Raw genomic sequence first — 16486 nt, forward strand, 5'->3', positions numbered from 1 at the left:
AGAGGGGTGCACTCAGTCATTGTGAGGTTAATTGAGGACGTACTTGACTGAAACGACTGGGAAAGTGGTAAGGTGACCACATGCCCCTCCATATCCACACCCAGTGACGCCTATAGGCTAAGGATGACACGGCGGTCGAACTATACCGTTTGGCCTTCTGCCGCCAGTTCGACCGGAGATATGTATATACAGACTCAAACTATGCTGAATAAGATACTCCATATGAAAACACTGAAGGAATAGATTTGAACCTAAAGTAATATTCTTAATATATGTTTTATTCGCAAAGCTAAGCTTAGTCTGTTATTTTACTTTAGCTCAAGGTTTCATGGTAACTCTGTACTGTTATAACTATTGCTGGGTGTATGAAAAATATTGCCTAAACTGAAAATACATAAACAAAAAATTCCTTTTCCCATAAGAATAGTTGATTTTGATGTGTACAAGGAATAAGGAAGGAAGCCTGAAATTTTGCGTATCATCGACGGCGGTGTCATCAGAGGCGGAGGACAAGTTCTGATTATGACAGGATGGCGGAGGAGATCGACCCTGCCCTTGTCACGCGAACGATCTCGGCATTTGTCTTAAGCGATTTTAGGGGAATCACAGAAAACCTAAACCTCTATTGCCGGACGGGGACTTGAACCGTCGCCCTCCACAATTCGAAAGCGAATCCAGTGTGCTAACCTTTGCATCGCCTTGCTTGATAAGTGGACAAAGCCGTCACGATGTATCGTTCAGTAAAAGTAATACGCGCTTATCTGAAGACAGCTTCCTGCTCGCTGCCGAGCGTCTCGTCAATTTCGCCAGTTGAGGTAGAACCATTCTAAACATGAAAGCTGATTTGAACACCGCAGTGCTTTACTAGGGATGAACCACTCTCTGACCGGTGAACTGATTTACCCGTCTACAGAGCGACATACAGTTTACTCGATTCTGAACCGAGTGCAGCTTGAATTATATACATTTAGATACCGTTGCCATAAGCGAAAGATGCGGTCAGTGGCAGAAAAATGTCGCTGAACCGACTGAGGATTGAACTCCGAACTTTTGTATTTTATGTCTCATGCCAGTTTCGACAGTGAACCACAATTAAGAACGAGATATCGAACGCTTACTGAAAGGTCAGGGTGGAGGAACGGATACTTCGCAGGTTTTAACCCAATGCGCTATCGGGCACTATAAAAATACTGTTCGGGATGTATCAAAAACAGTCATCAGATTTTGCACGTATATATTTCTGAAACTAATAAATATATAAAATTAATTTTGTTTTTTGATGAACGGGAAACTCAAAAAAATTTTTTCCTACATTTTCATGGGTGTTCAATATGCCTCCCTTGAGATGGCCTATGTCACTGCCGTATTCAAATTGTTCCCACACTGCAGCGAGTATGTCTTGAGTTACATCTTCCACAGCTGCTGTTATGCGATGTCTCAGTTCATTCATTGTTGTTGGTAACGGAGGCACATAAACAGAGTCTTTTATAAACCCCCACAAGAAATAATCACATACAATCAGGTCCCGTGACCATGGAGGCCAGTAATGTAAGGCTGAATCACTTGGTCCAGGGCGACCGATCCATCGTTCACTAATCGTTTGATTTAAAAATTTCCGCACTTCCATATGACAGTGTGGCGGTGTCCCACGCTATTGGTAAATAAAGTCGTTCGTCCGCAGCTCGTGGTCGTGCGGTAGCGTTCTCGCTTCCCGCGCCCGGGTTCCCGGGTTCGATTCCCGGCGGGGTCACGGATTTTCCCTGCCTCGTGATGACTGGGTGTTGTGTGATCTCCTTAGGTTAGTTAGGTTTAAGTAGTTCTAAGTCCTAGGGGACTGATGACCATAGATGTTAAGTCCCATAGTGCTCAGAGCCATTTGAACCAAATGAAGTCGTTCGAATCAGCCTCCCACTGTGGGAAAAGAAGGTTCTCAACCATATTGAGATATGTGCTTCCTGTAACAATACTCTCGGCAAAGAAAAATAGACCATACACAAAACACATTAAATTTTGGAGAGTCCCTCTCACGTTGTACAACTTCATATGGTTGTTACGTATCCAATATTCTCACATTATACGGTTCACCTTTCCATTTAACTGAAATGTTGCCTCGTCAGTAAACACTAAGTGTGGAAGAAAACTGTCATCCTCCAGCCTGCCAAGAACGAAATTACAGACTACATTCGTTATTGTTTGTCACCTTCACGAAGAGCTTGCAGTAGTTGAATTTTGTATGGTTTCATGTGTAAACGTCGACGCGACACACGCCAGACGGACATCGGGGGCATGATGAGCTGCACGGCGAACGGATTTCTGCGGACTCCTTGTGAAACTGTGGCGGATGCTTTCAACGTCTGCGGCAGACACCCGGGGGCGGCCTGGTGATTTGCCTTTACACAAACAATCTGTTTCTCGCAATTGCTCCTGCCATCGTCTGATGCTCTCTACTGTGGGAGGTTCCACATCTTACATTACTGACCCGCACTGCGCGAAACGTAGAACACAAAAAGTTTTCTGTTGTCCCGACACCATTTTTGCTAGAACTGAAGTGAGCGTACACTGCTGCTACCAAACGAGATCCATGTAAAATTCGAGAGTTTGCTCTTTCCGACAGCACGTTTTCACGCATATATCTCAAATTACCTAATAGTTTCGATTTTTTTGAAATCGGACGATTCTTTTAGATACACCCTGTATTTAAACCAGAATGGCAGAATCGGTACTCGAATCACAGTACTTCGACTGTCATTTCAGCCACGCCATCCAGCTCGAAGTGTAATGAAATCTGCATTGTTACGTACATTAACAGAAAAACAAGAAGTAGTTGGAGCAACATTAAAATGCAAAAGGGCTAAAACGGTAGACATGAACATATGTATACAAGTTGGCTAAAAAAGAGAGTCTGTTTTGATATAGAAAAGCAAGAAGTTCATTTTTACAAAATACACAATCAAAATATATAAACATGTTCATCTGACCTTCCCATTTCATGTATGAAAATGTGAGGCATATGACCTCCTCTACTGCGCTGGCCTGCAAGAACTCTACCCATGAAATTCACTATGACTGCACGATAAGTTTCACATCCATTTCGCTGACAACTTATCGAATCTCCTCCTCTAAGTCATGCATTTTACGCGGTTAATTAGCATACACCGTTCACTTAACATTACCCCAAAGAAAAAAGTCACAAGGAAGTAAGTCACATGACCTTGGCTGTCATCTCTTCAGCTGCTGCGTCAACTGAATTTTATATGGATGGTAATGGAGATCATACCGGAGAACTCTCCGTACTGAAGAACAGCTTAACCCAATTGTTGGGAAAGTTGATGAATTTATTTCAAAACCGGCGCTCTTTTTGAACCACCTTCTATGTTCTTGTTCAGGCGCGGTTCCAGAAAGGAAGAGGGGTGTTCGTTTAGCAGCAGTTTAACGTGACCATGAAATGGAATCTTTTCAGCGGAGTATATAGTACGTAATAGTGCACTGATATTCAGTTTACACATTCGTGTCAAGTTCAGGCGCGGTCCTGAAGCACGCTGCAGTCTACACAGATCGACTTGGCGCGTTAGTCCGTATGAGTGGAACGTCTGCGCAGTGGTATTCTTTGGACTGTGACGGACGTCGCGGCGCGGCGCTCAGTGTTGGTAGGAACAGATGGCAGTGCGTGCTGCGCCTCGGCCAGAGATGGGCGTAGCGAGTGGCGGGAGTGCGTCATGCTCGGCGTGACGTTGGAGCCGCGGCACGATGGCAGCCACCACTGCTGCCGCCCTTGCGTGCCTGCTGTTTTTGATGATCGGCAGCGCGCGCCTGCAGGACGCCGAAACACCGCTATGCCAGCGACCGGGCTGCAACTGCGTCCAAAACACCGCGAGCTGCGAGTTCGCTCCTGATCAGGCAAGTCGGCAGGCAGTCCGACAAATATCCTCCTAGCAAGTGCGTACTACTGGTCCATCGCAACAACGATTGTGCGACGATACAAAAGTATTACGCTAAGTGAAGTGAACGTGTATGCTCCAGGACGCTAATGTTGTTTTGGAAATATCATTTCAACAAGTGGGTTGTGTAACAATGTCGCTTCGATGGGAGCAGGTTAGAAGAATTCTTCCTCCCACGTCAGCGATTTATCCTCAACTCCTGTTAGTGGGTAGCAAATATTGCTTGGAAAATATACCTAAGGACGCTGAATAGATCACCTTCCATATTTTTATCAGCTCATACCGTTCAAAATAGCCCTAGCATGAATTTATAGTACCAATATTTTAAACAATATCTTCGGTACAACTGTTTTTACAAAATTCGTTATCCTATGAATGCTAGTATTCCTTTACAAATGTGAGAATATGTAGTGTGACAAACATTGAGTCAATTCCGAAGCATATAATCTCGAGACATAAAAAGAAACATATCTATAATCTGCGTATCTTGAAGAACGTGTTTTTCTTTTCAGGCGTTACGGGTTGAAACAAAAGAGGAACAGGTGTCAGATATAACGTTCATGAACGCATGCATATTCGTGCTTGCTGGACTTGGAAAGCCTCAGATTCTCATCTGTCTAAAATTATTCTGAAAATTGCCTCAGTATAAGAGACGATAAAATGCTTGGTCAGCTTAAACAGCTGATCTGCAACGTGGGTGAGATTTATGTGATCACCGAAAGGAAGGAGAATGATCGTTTCAAAGTCTCAGCTGTTGTACTTGATAAGCCGGATAACAAGTGCGTCAACAGGACGAAAGTTTTTTATGCAAGCGCCACAGTAGGTGGTTAATTCTTTAACAATGGACTAAAGCTTCAGCCATTTTGGTAGAAGGGAACGTCTAGGCGGAGATTTAAGATTCTATACCCAGCATGAGAGAACCTCGTTAATAATATTCTGAGAGTAGTGGGAGAAACACTGTTTCTACAGATTTAATTTTTGTAAACATATTTGCCCGTGGCTTCCTAGTGACATTGTCCAAGGTGTTACTTCATCTCCGTGTAAATTCGTCATTTCGTGGCATTCAGGAACAAAAAGTGGGGTAATTTCCATGTTTTTTCCATGAGGCTACGCTTCTGTCCGCTTCCTTCAGTAAGGTTGACATTTTGCTGTCAGCTGCGAAAGCTAACTCGGCTCAGGTTTAGAATAACAATCACGGCTACCGAAGAGAGGGGCATGGCTTCACACGAGACACATCATGCACTCATTTTAACGTGCGCTGAGGTAACTCTCCGGGACGGGTGCCAGCTTTATTTTTGTGAGATGCAGGTGCACTTCACTCGCAAACAGCTGCAGGGGCACGGATGCTGGCCTCAGTCCCAGGTAAAAGCCATTACTTGCAATCTCAAAGGAATGAACGCAGCTGGAGAAAAAAGGACACTTTCAACAACCTGTCACAAATGACGCCTGTCGCATCAAAGTCCTCTCAGTCGCAAGATCGCAGTGCTATTTCAGTGATTAAACCTGCACAGGGGTTACGGTGCGAGACGGCGTTCCACGAAAGAGCAGTATTCAAATTTCTGCCCACCCATCATGCTTTACGGTTCCTCATATCGCTACAGGTGAATGCTGCAATTATTTTTCTCCACATGTTGTGGTATTTCTACACGCGCTGAAATTCCCAAAAAAGATGTTGTGTATTACTCATTTCGGGCATTTTTATTTCAATCTGAAACAGAAGTATTAAACATTTTAATTCATAAATATAGAAAACTGATCATCGGACAGACTCGAACGAAGTGGTGCGGTGGTAAGCTTTCCGAGCTCGCATTCCAGTGTAATGGAGTTCAAATGTCCGTCTTACTATGCTGATTCGTTTCCCTTGGTTACCCTAATATACTGTATGGTACTTTTGTAAAGAATATTGTCTATTTTCTTCCCCGCCCTTCCCCTATCCGAATTTCAGCTCTGACGCTAGTGATCATAGGAGACCGTGACTGTCTCTCACACTGTAACCGTCACCTACACCGTAACCGTCAACCAATGTCGCAACACCTCCTCGTTAGCTCAAAATTTCAGGTCCAGCTACATCTGTGATCTCGAATCACTGTAAAGTGCATGGCAGTACGTAGTGTATTTCTTATTTTGTGCCATGTAGTAATTCTTTCCATTCCTTTTACAGATGGAGCGCGAAAAAAGTAACTTCTTGTATGCCTCTGCGCACGCCATTGTTGGTCTATGTTTTATATTTAGTATCTCTACGTGTAAGCCATCATTCGTAACGTATTTCAGCTGTCTCACGCACCTTGATAAGTTACCAAAAAGTAGTGAGACAGAGGAAACCAGATCTTTTTTCTATTGCTCTCCACTTCCTTGTCTGCCATTTGGCAGAAAGCTCACAAAGATGATGTCGACCCCCATTAAATTTCCCGTGTTTTTTAACAGAATTTAGGACCGCGTTTATCGAAGCTTAGTGAATCAATGGAGACTCTTCTTTATCATGTTTCAAGCGAGCAACTAACATTCCATTCTGTCGTCCGAACAAATGTTGATCTGTTAATTAAATTTCTTTGCTTTTCTTGTTAGCGCAGAAGTGAAAGCAACGTAGTGGTGTGTACGCACATAGTGTGGAAATTCAGACAGTTTTAGTACAACAGATGAGTCTCTTCACCCAGTCCTGAAACTCGTTCACCGCGAAACACCTTTACTCCTGCCTACACCCTGCCGGCTGTACCATCCGGCCTTTTAACACGAGTGAACACCCGGTATCAGCTGACAGCCTGTCAACGCACGGCAAAGCGCCTCTGTGCGGGCGGAAGCTGTTAGTAAGCAGTTATCGGAAGACGTAACAGCTTGATAGCATCTCCGCCCCCCCCCCCCTCACAGACAAACACACACACTTCCTGTGAAATAACAATTGAATGTCTTCAGGTACAATTTATTTACCGACAAAAAGCCGCTTCGTTTTCATGCATCTTTTTAACATACAATACAAATCGAATGCACAGTCAATGCTGAGATCTTTTTATAATTATGAGTCCATGCTGAGACACACACACACACACTTCCTGCGAAATAATGACTCAATGTCTTTAGGTACAATTTATCGACGAAAAGCTACTTCGTTTTTCATGCATCTTTTTAACACACAATACGAATAGAATGCAGAGTCCATCCTGAGATCTTTTTACAGTTATGCAATTTCTGCATTATGACAGTGTATTTCACAATGATCACATGTGGTAATATCTATATAGTTCCAGATTTTTAAATAGTCACAGACTAAGGACGAGTCCGCAAGAGAGCCGACTTATTTCCCCGCATGAGTAAACTATGTGGTTTCGAGGGCTATTCGGAAAGTAAGTTCAGATCGGTCGCGAAATGGAAACCACTGTGAAAATAAAAAAAAGTTTTTTTTTTTTGCAACATTTAGCTACACTTTCCAGCTACTTCTCTACATAGTCGTCGGTCCCGGTCAGACATATATCGTAGCGTTGTACCAACTTTCCAATACCCTCGTCATAGAAAGTAGCCTGTGCTTTCCGTTAATTCTCTACGCTGGTCTACATCTCGTTGTCTGTGTTGTTTTTATAGCCAGGGGTTCATATAAACGGATATGTAACACAGAGGGAGTCAATTATGGGGTGTATCGTGGCTGATCAAGCACTCGGGGAGTATCTTCATTGCCACTGAAGAGTGCGGCCGAGAATTGTCAAGAAGAAGGAAACGCATGGCAGTTATGTGGGTTGCATGACACAGGCGAAATCTTTCAGCAGGCCGACATACGTGGCGGGAGACACCATTTTCTAGGTATCTTTATATGCTCATTGTGCGCTCAGAACTGAAAAGAGCGACGTAATGGGAGCGACAGGCATACTATAGACACTGCCCCAACACATTTGTGCGAAGCTTTATTGGATTTTCACTGTGGTTTCCATTTCGTGCCCGAGCCGGACATTACTTTCCAAATAGCCCTCGTAAAATGTACGACAGAAACAAAGCTTGGGATTCCAGACTTTCCAGAAAGTTTGTAGAGTGTACATCACCCTTGAAGCCTTTGTACACATACGAACTGTTGCGGTCTTAGGAAGTTTGACTTACGAAAACAAAATTTTCATGCAGTTTTGAGAGACAGCACATGAAATGGAATATTTTTGGTATAAATCTTTTCCGATAACGTTAAAAATCGCCTTGTACATTCGCAATAGAGTCTACCACAAATTCAATTGCTGTCCCAGGGCATTTAGATTTATAAAGATGTTGGCGTCCTAGTTATATCGGGATAGTACAACGTATATAAAGTTATATGGTAGTTCCTGATTTATGCTGACCGCCAAACAGACGAAAGTACGTAATGTTTCAATTATTATCAGCATGGAGCAAGTGAATTGCAAAATACTATAAAATTATTTTAGTCGCGAACAATGTTACGGTGTTAAGAGACGTAGTATCCTTAAAAAATAAAAGTTCATCGGCTTCGCATCGGAATGTGCGCCCTCCTTATGAAATGGGCAGAGAATACAGTTCACCAGATACCGTCTACGAGTGGACAAGATACCTTCAGTGTAATCACACAAGCAGCTGTCCGCTCCCCTTTCAAACGTTCTCACACGCCGACTTTAAAACTTTTAGGACGACGTAAAGAATCAATAAATGGGTTATATCTGCGGTATCTAACTAATACTGATGGACAGACGGCCGACATTGCGGAATAAAGTTCCCTTCCCGACAGTACTTACCGCCGTCGTCTGAATGTGCTTGTGATTATACACCGACAAGGCAGGTTGTTCTAGTTATGACTTGTGGTGCGATTAGCAGGTGTTCCTGGAAGATATGCTGGTACATAACGTGACCATCATTGCACAAAGTCGCGCTTGTTTCTCGTATTTAAAGTTTCACTGTACCTTATCTGCCTCGGATTGGGTGAAGCTTTTCTCATGCCGGAGACAGAGGTACATCAGTACCATGTCTCTATCAAAACACTGATATAGTCGTTGAAAAACCAATTTCGCGTACGTGACTTTTCCGGATTTAGGCCACTTGACGTACCTGACTCAGCGCAACTGCTCTTACCGCGGGAATGACGAATTTTCAAATCCTCTCAATGAAAGTGAAGGTGATAGAATACCGCGCGAGCCAAACTAGGCAAAGAAACGTTTAATTTCCGCGCAACTGCAGTGCCAGAAGGCAGTGCGAAATGGAGGAGAGGATACTGGAGAGGACTATCAATTGGTGCAGTGGCTGACAGCTGTCAAATCATTCTCCAAAAAAAAAAAAAAAAAATCTCCACTTTCATCCGCCCTACTTTAAAATGGAAACCGATTTTTCTGTCAATGAAGAGGTGGTCATGTGAAAAGCTGTTGATTTCCATCCACGTGACTCTCGTACTTATTTCCAACACAGAGAGAAACGTAACAAGCCATTTAAATATGCTATGACTGCACGTTCTTTCGCAATTATGCCGCAAATCGACACAATATTGTTTCTTCAACGACTATATGCGTACCAAATACTCATTTTTAAAAACTAGTAAACAGTCGGGATATCTGGAACATAAGAATCAAACGGTTTCAAATCGAGCGCCGAAAAGACCGATTCACACATGCGTAATTGGACGAAAGATTTTTTTTTTTTTTTTACATTTATTCCAGTTGCAGACCACAATAAGTGTAGGATGCTTTCGTTTATAACTAGAATTAATATAAAAAGAAGGCCTTCCTGCGTCCTGTGTTTTTTTCCGATCATTTCGCATTCGTAATACGTAGGGACTTCGGAAAGTAAGTCACACATGTTATGCTATGCTAAGTCCATTGTGCAGCAACAGTGGCACACAGTCAAAGGTGAGCACATGTTCAGTTTTTTTGGCTCAGCAACTCGTATTGAACGACACAAGACTCGAAATATTTCAACATTTTCTTTTATCTTGTTGACCAATAAATGAAAATCATCGACTGTGATTTCCCATTCAGCAATAAGATTTACGGAGTGCACAAAACAAGGCAAATGCTTGGTTTTCGCTGCTAACTTTGCTACATTTGCTTCCATGTTGGCATTATTATCAACAACAGCTGTCATGCGGACAAAACTTTGGGTAAAGAATAAAAATATGATAAACCATTACTAGGATCACTCGATGCTACACCTCGTATAAAGTACTGATCTATCCATCGAAATCTATACGCGGCAAACCACTGTGACGTGCACGGCAGAGTGTACGCCCCAATGTACCAGTTATTAGTCATTTTTTTGCTTTTCATTCACGTTTGGAGCATAGGAAGAAAGATTGTTTAAATGCCCCTGTGTAATTAATCTAGTCTTGGTCCCACAACCCGTACGGGAGCGACATGTAAGGGAGTTGTAGTAAATTCCTAGAGCCATAATTTAAGACCGGTTCTTGAAACTTTGTGAGTAAGCTTGCTCGGTATAGTTAACGTCTATAAGTCTACGTATATGAGCTTTAATTACTTCCGTACGAGTGTCCAGTTATTTGCTGAACTGGTCTGGAGGACAAGTCCAGTCAGAAGCGGAAACCCGGTGATGAGATTGCGCCACCTCGTCCCCTAGTAGACCAGTGCGAGTGTCGTCGCAGTGACTGGCAGCTGCGGCAAGCTGAGGCGTCGCGTTTTGTGAAGCCCTGGCGCGTGGGAAGCTGCCGTCAGGCGCAGCAGAGCGACTGGCGCCCACTGCGGCAGGAAACCCTACTTACAACGACGTCCCAGGAGCTTAGGCAGGCTCCCCAGAGCTCCGCACGGCATTAGCAACGGCAGCTTCTCACTAAGTAATTAGTCATCGCTTTTCCCCGATCGCACTCCACTTGTTTCCAATGTCTGAAATTATAAAAATTAAGAGTTACACACTCTCGATCCCTGAGGGTAATCAGATACATCAACCAGTCCTTCTTTAATGTCCGTTGTTACTTCACTTGCACTGGAAAGCATTTCTCGCTGTGAAGCGGAGTGTGCAATGTCTGTGTGAGATTTGAAAGTATCAGACCGGGACTCGAACCTGCACATCTTTTTGACTGAATGAATCATTACTCAGCTCATAACTCCACACTAGTCTTCTTCTTTCGTGCCTTATTTCTCATGTGTCTTGAGATCGGCCCTCCTGGTCTTGTTATGCCATTCATAGTTTCCAGGCCGTTCTTTAGGGTCCTAATCCATGTATTTTGTGGGCATCCGGGGCCTCTCTTTGGTATTTGTAGGTTGAGTACTGGTTTTCTCATGTGGTTAGGTTCACGGCGCATGACCTGTCCGTACCAGCATAGACGATTCTCCTGAAGCTTTTCCGATATGTTTTCTAACTTAAATGAATCTCGTATGTAGTCGTTTCTTACTTTAACTTTTAGGGTCACTCCTTCAGTCTGTTCAAATGGTTCAAATGACTCTAAGCACTATGGAACTTAACATCTGAGGTCATCAGTCCCGTAGACTTAGAACTACTTAAACCTAACCTAAGGACATCACACACATCCATGCCCGAGGCAGGATTCGAACCTGCGACCGTAGCAGCAGCGCGGTTTCGGACTGAGGCGCCTAGAACCACTCGGCCACAGCGGCGGGCTCCTTGTCTCTGTAATCTGGAGTTTCATTTCCTCTTATTTGCGCATGGCCCAACATTCTGATCCATACATTACAGCTGGCCTGATCGCTTGTTTACATGTATTCCCTTTGACTTCGACAGGCAGTTTCGCATCGCAGAAGACTCCTTTAGTGACTTCTATTTCAACCGGCCTGTTTTTATACGGTTTTCAGTATCTTTACCCATGGAAGTTATCACTGATCCAAGGTACTCCATACTCCAGAGGAACTGAAATGTCATTGATTCTAACCTTTCTGAGGTGGAGTTTTCGAATACCACATCGAAAAACATTACCCGTTTCACGCTGCGAGTCGGCCCATGACAGCAGCACTCGAGAGAGAGAATAACAGTTGTTCGTTGCTCTAGTAAAACTTCTGATGTGTATATGTTTGTTTACTGCCGCTTCTTCCTACGGGAAACTACCGTACGGCATCATAAGTAAGCGTATATTCCGGTAGTTTTTCTAGCAGCCTTGGTCAGTTAAGATCGCAACCGCATTATCTCTACGTTACATGTATGTGTTGCATATCTTTCGGGCGTTATTCCATTTCAATCCCTTTGTTTGCGTATGCGATCAATGTCTTACTAGATACCCCTAGAAACCGGAAGCGATGAGCCGTCTAGAAACTGAGCAAGGATATATAAAGACCCACATAACCTATGGAACATTTTTGTTCTGCATAGTTACCCTCCTCTCTCTTATTTAAAAAAAAAACTATTTCCAGTAAAATTGAAATTGTCAGTGTTTAATTCAGGTTTATTGTTGGTTTGTAATACGAAAGAGAGGAATTTTGTAGTAAAAATTTAAAAAATTCAGGTTTATAATATACTGCTGTAAAACTCAATTTCCTACAAACATGGCTTCAGTACTTCGTCAAGCTCATTTATGTTTGTACATGGCCGGCCGAAGTGGCCGTGCGTTTCTAGGCGCTGCAGTCTGGAACCGCGGGACCGCTACGGGCGCAGGTTCGAATCCTGCCTCGGGCATGGATGTGTGTGTTGTCCTTAGGTTAGTTAGGTTAGGCCCATAGTGCTCAGAGCCATTTGAACCATTTTTTGTTTGTACATGTAAACTCCACTTGCGTCAAAAGTAATTGTTTTGGTTACATAAAAGCGCAGAAGTTTCGCTGTCAACTAATTTTTATTGCTTATAATGTACAATTCATATTTTGTAAGCATATAAAATACACGATAGACTAGCCCTGAATGACGTGCGGTTCTAATTATGTGGAAAACAAACAAAAAAGAGAGAGACACCGTCGGTTACCAGTTCCTCTGACGGGCACATTTATGTTACTTTTACTACCAATCCGATCAATATTTTCAATTTACTACGTAATTTACGTAGTGTACCAAAACTACCGAAACGTAGTTTTGGTAGAAGCGCACCTCTAGGCAACGGCGTTCACTTGCCATACAAAAGGAACATTTCATTGAAAGATATATTTAAGAAATAATGGAAAATGTGTACTTTGTACTTGCATTAACATAATCCTACATAATTTCGATAAAAGTTGTTCCATTAATTTCCAAAAATGAATATGGAAATATGAGGATAAAATACAAGTATTATGATAATTAGTTCCGATGAAAATAATCAAGTTGTTTGACTCTAGAGTTAAATTCTATTAAATTCTTTAACATCTGTTGCAACAGAAAACGTACGCCTACTTTTCCCACACATAACTGTAGCAAGTGAGAACCGGATACGTTAAGATTAGAGTCGACTGCGTGGCCGAAGCGAAAGGCGCTCACTGCGGCCTGCTAGGCTGTACTTATAAAATATATCAGTTCTCGAGAACAGAGTATCCGATTCCCGAAATTTTGATTCTGTACATCATTACTTTATACTGCTAGTACCTTCTCCCCTACACACCAAACCCTTCGAAACTTCTCTTCTATATTTCAACGTGCTGGCATCCCTGGGGAAAACGGGATTCATGGAGAGTGGCTTAGCCTGAATCTTTCGTTTGCGCTGTCTCTTCTAGACTGCATCCTTCGCTCTACAGCGGACACGCGGTGCTGTTTGTCTGTTAGGAAGTTTCACAGTAGCGAGCGAGCGGTCTGCAGCAGATATTCATCTGCTTCATAGAATTAAAAACTCGGTGACCTACGGGGCTTCTAAAACGACCCTGCGTCTTACGAGTATTGCTCGATGTCGGTACTAAACCTCAGTCTACCAGTATCTTTATTCAGACAGGCTTCCTGCGCAGTAACCGAGATGAACAACAACTTTACTGAACCTCACTGGCCATTGAAATCATGTGCCACTACCGACGACTGAAAGCTAAAATATATACTGGTTTTACCAAATCGCGTGAGGTAAATTCTGGGATGCTTGTTTCCTTGTCTAGTCGAGTTCTCGCTTTGTATGTAATAACCTCGAGAAGATAAAGTTTGCAGCCTTCCTCTCTCTGTCTGTGCCAATATGTGTAACGCCGTGCCTTCCTCGTCTCGGCTCGCATCCTTCCTGCTTCTGTGCCTCATCGCCACAGACAGCCGCTGCCGTCTGCTTCATGTAAGCACGAAAGCTCCAAGGACGCCGCAGACCTCCCCATTCTTTTTTCCTTTCCCTTTTTGCCCCCCTTCCCCCTCTGCGCCCGCCTCTCCGGCGCAACGTCAGCGGTTATGTTCTTTATTTGGTTGTTGTCAGTTCGAAGGAAGCGCCTAGTTCGAAGAACTGGATGGCGGTACAAGATGTAAGATCGCCGCCCGACCCTTACTTCACTCTGTTCTGTTTCTTAGGATACTCTACTTGTGAGCAAATAGTCCTGGGTCAGATTCCACTTTGGTCAGTATGTCTTCATGGAAAGAGGTACGCTAGAATTGTTTTGTTCGCCTCGGGCAATGACTGATTTACGAGAACCATAATAAGCCGCACGATGCTCCAGATTGCACGTTAAATTGTAGATACCCCTAAGTCTATTTATAGCTGGAAAGAACGCACATACTTACACTAGGGCGAAGCCGAGAAAAGCACTGTGGGTGTTCAAAGTTCATATGAATCTTCAGACTGATAACACTCGTTATTTACATCGGAAATCAATTGCGCTGTCTTCCAGAATAGCGATAGACTGATTGTCCAGAATAACACATGTCGTTCCTTTGCTGTTTCCTATAGTCTGCTACTACAAGAAATGGTATACGTCGTAGCGTCACCGTCTGCTGTTGGTTTCAAATAGGAGTTCCACCCTGATGGTACGTTAACACAACTTTGTTGGGTACACTATTATTTTAGAAAATTCAGCGAAAGTTTCAATGAAAAGAAAAAAACTGTCGTCAAGATTGTTCTGAACAGCACACTGCTTTAGTAGCCATAGTCTGGTTAGAGGTGGTATGCCGTTACATTGCTCCGACCTTGGATCTGACTTATTCAGTGAGTTACATGGGGAGCGAGAGTTTAGCGTGGACTACGAGCCACGGTACAAGTCGGCATTTTTCAACAAACAATGCCAGAGGTGACAGAAGTGAAAAGTCACAGGTAAAAATCGTAGAACTGACCGCAATATTATGTTGACATATAATTTTTCACTTTTTTATACAAATGAGAGGGAGAATCACTGACATGCCCTCAGGTTCCTAGATCCCTATCACCATTCCTGACACGTTAAAATGAGTTTGGAATAGAGACAGTAAATAACACGTCCCAAATCGCTTGAGGGGTTTCGATTTTGGTTGTAAAGTTCACGAGGACTATCCCCTCAAGTTTCTTTATCTGTGTATTCTCTTGCCCTGATCTCTGACGCAAATGGGTGAAAATATGATTACAGGAACCACTTTCGGACTCAAACGACGCCTACTGAACTGGCACTTGGTCGTACAATTACACTATTTTGTGTGCCTGTCCCTCTGCCAAGCCGGCCGGTGTGGCCGTGCGGTTCTAGGCGCTTCAGTCTGGAACTGCGTGACCGCTACATTCGCAGGTTCGAATCCTGCCTCGGGCATGGATGTGTGTGTTGTCCTTAGGGTAGTTAAGTTTAAGTAGTTCTAAGTTCTAGGGGGCTTATGACCACAGATGTTAAGTCCCATTGTGCTCAGAGCCACTCAAAAAGGGAAGAAAACGGTAACTGAAAATAGCGAGTACGGTTCCCGCAGCAAGCATCTGTGTGTCTCTTATAACTTGTTGTCATCTATGGTCTTGTAGCTGCGATATTAAGATAAACAAGCTTTGATGGATGCGTAATTGTTTGTTTTCACCTTAAACATCGGAACGTTGCCAAATGTCACGGTTTTCTCGGTTTTATTTGTGGCTTCAGTCTGGTATCGCATAGCGCAAGTTCATTTCGCGCCGGACAAAGCTGGTCGCACGCCCACAGCAAGACGACATGAGGTAAAGCGAACCGGGCGCCACGCTCTCTTGCGATTTCCTGGCAAAACACCACGTGTTGAGGCACAGCCGATAAAATCAAACTAATGAAAGTAAACTGCGTTTAAATTACTTTAATAAAATAGTCGCATGTGCACCTGAACATAAGTGTCGTTTAAATGGTGTATGAGAACTGTGATTGTTGAACTTAGTGTGGCAGGGATGTACACAATTTCTACGAAACTAATTAGCCTTACAATCGACTGTAATAGACCTTCAACCAAAATTATGACTCGCCTTTCAGATGGTTGAACAGAAACGTCGTTTTAAATGTGTAAGTAACCTTGCACAAACTTTCTACATGGTGATTCTGGACGTTTAGATTCGATCTAGTTTTCTCGGTGTTCCCTGATCTCTAAGTTGCTCTCCCATCAGTCAGAAGAGCCCTTTATGATTCGTGCCCGCTAATTTGTATGCGTTCGATGTTCTATGTTAACCCTACCATGGCTCACATACGCTTGAGCAGTATTGAAGTATGTGACGTAAAAGTGTTTTGGATGCAATTTCCTGTTTCGATTGTATCCAACCAATAAATGAAGCCCTGTCTTTTGCTTTACGTGCAACGCAGATTATGTGGTCCTTCATCTCAGGTATTGGTGGAAACAGATAACAAATACATTTC

The 16486-nt window shown here is 43.2% G+C and overlaps 1 protein-coding gene across 1 annotated transcript in view; it reads left to right on the top strand.

The window, feature by feature from the left end:
- Nucleotides 1–3659: 3659 nt before the first annotated feature.
- Nucleotides 3660–16486, top strand: part of LOC126481959 (uncharacterized) — a 72323-nt gene continuing 59496 nt past the window's right edge. The window contains exon 1 of the mRNA XM_050105922.1: nucleotides 3660–3897. Within this exon, the coding sequence (XP_049961879.1) occupies nucleotides 3748–3897 (150 nt within the window). The 5' untranslated portion in view covers nucleotides 3660–3747. The remainder of the gene's footprint in view (nucleotides 3898–16486) is intronic.

The sequence above is a fragment of the Schistocerca serialis genome, chromosome 5 (genome assembly GCF_023864345.2).
Source record: "Schistocerca serialis cubense isolate TAMUIC-IGC-003099 chromosome 5, iqSchSeri2.2, whole genome shotgun sequence".
NCBI lineage: Eukaryota > Metazoa > Arthropoda > Insecta > Orthoptera > Acrididae > Schistocerca > Schistocerca serialis.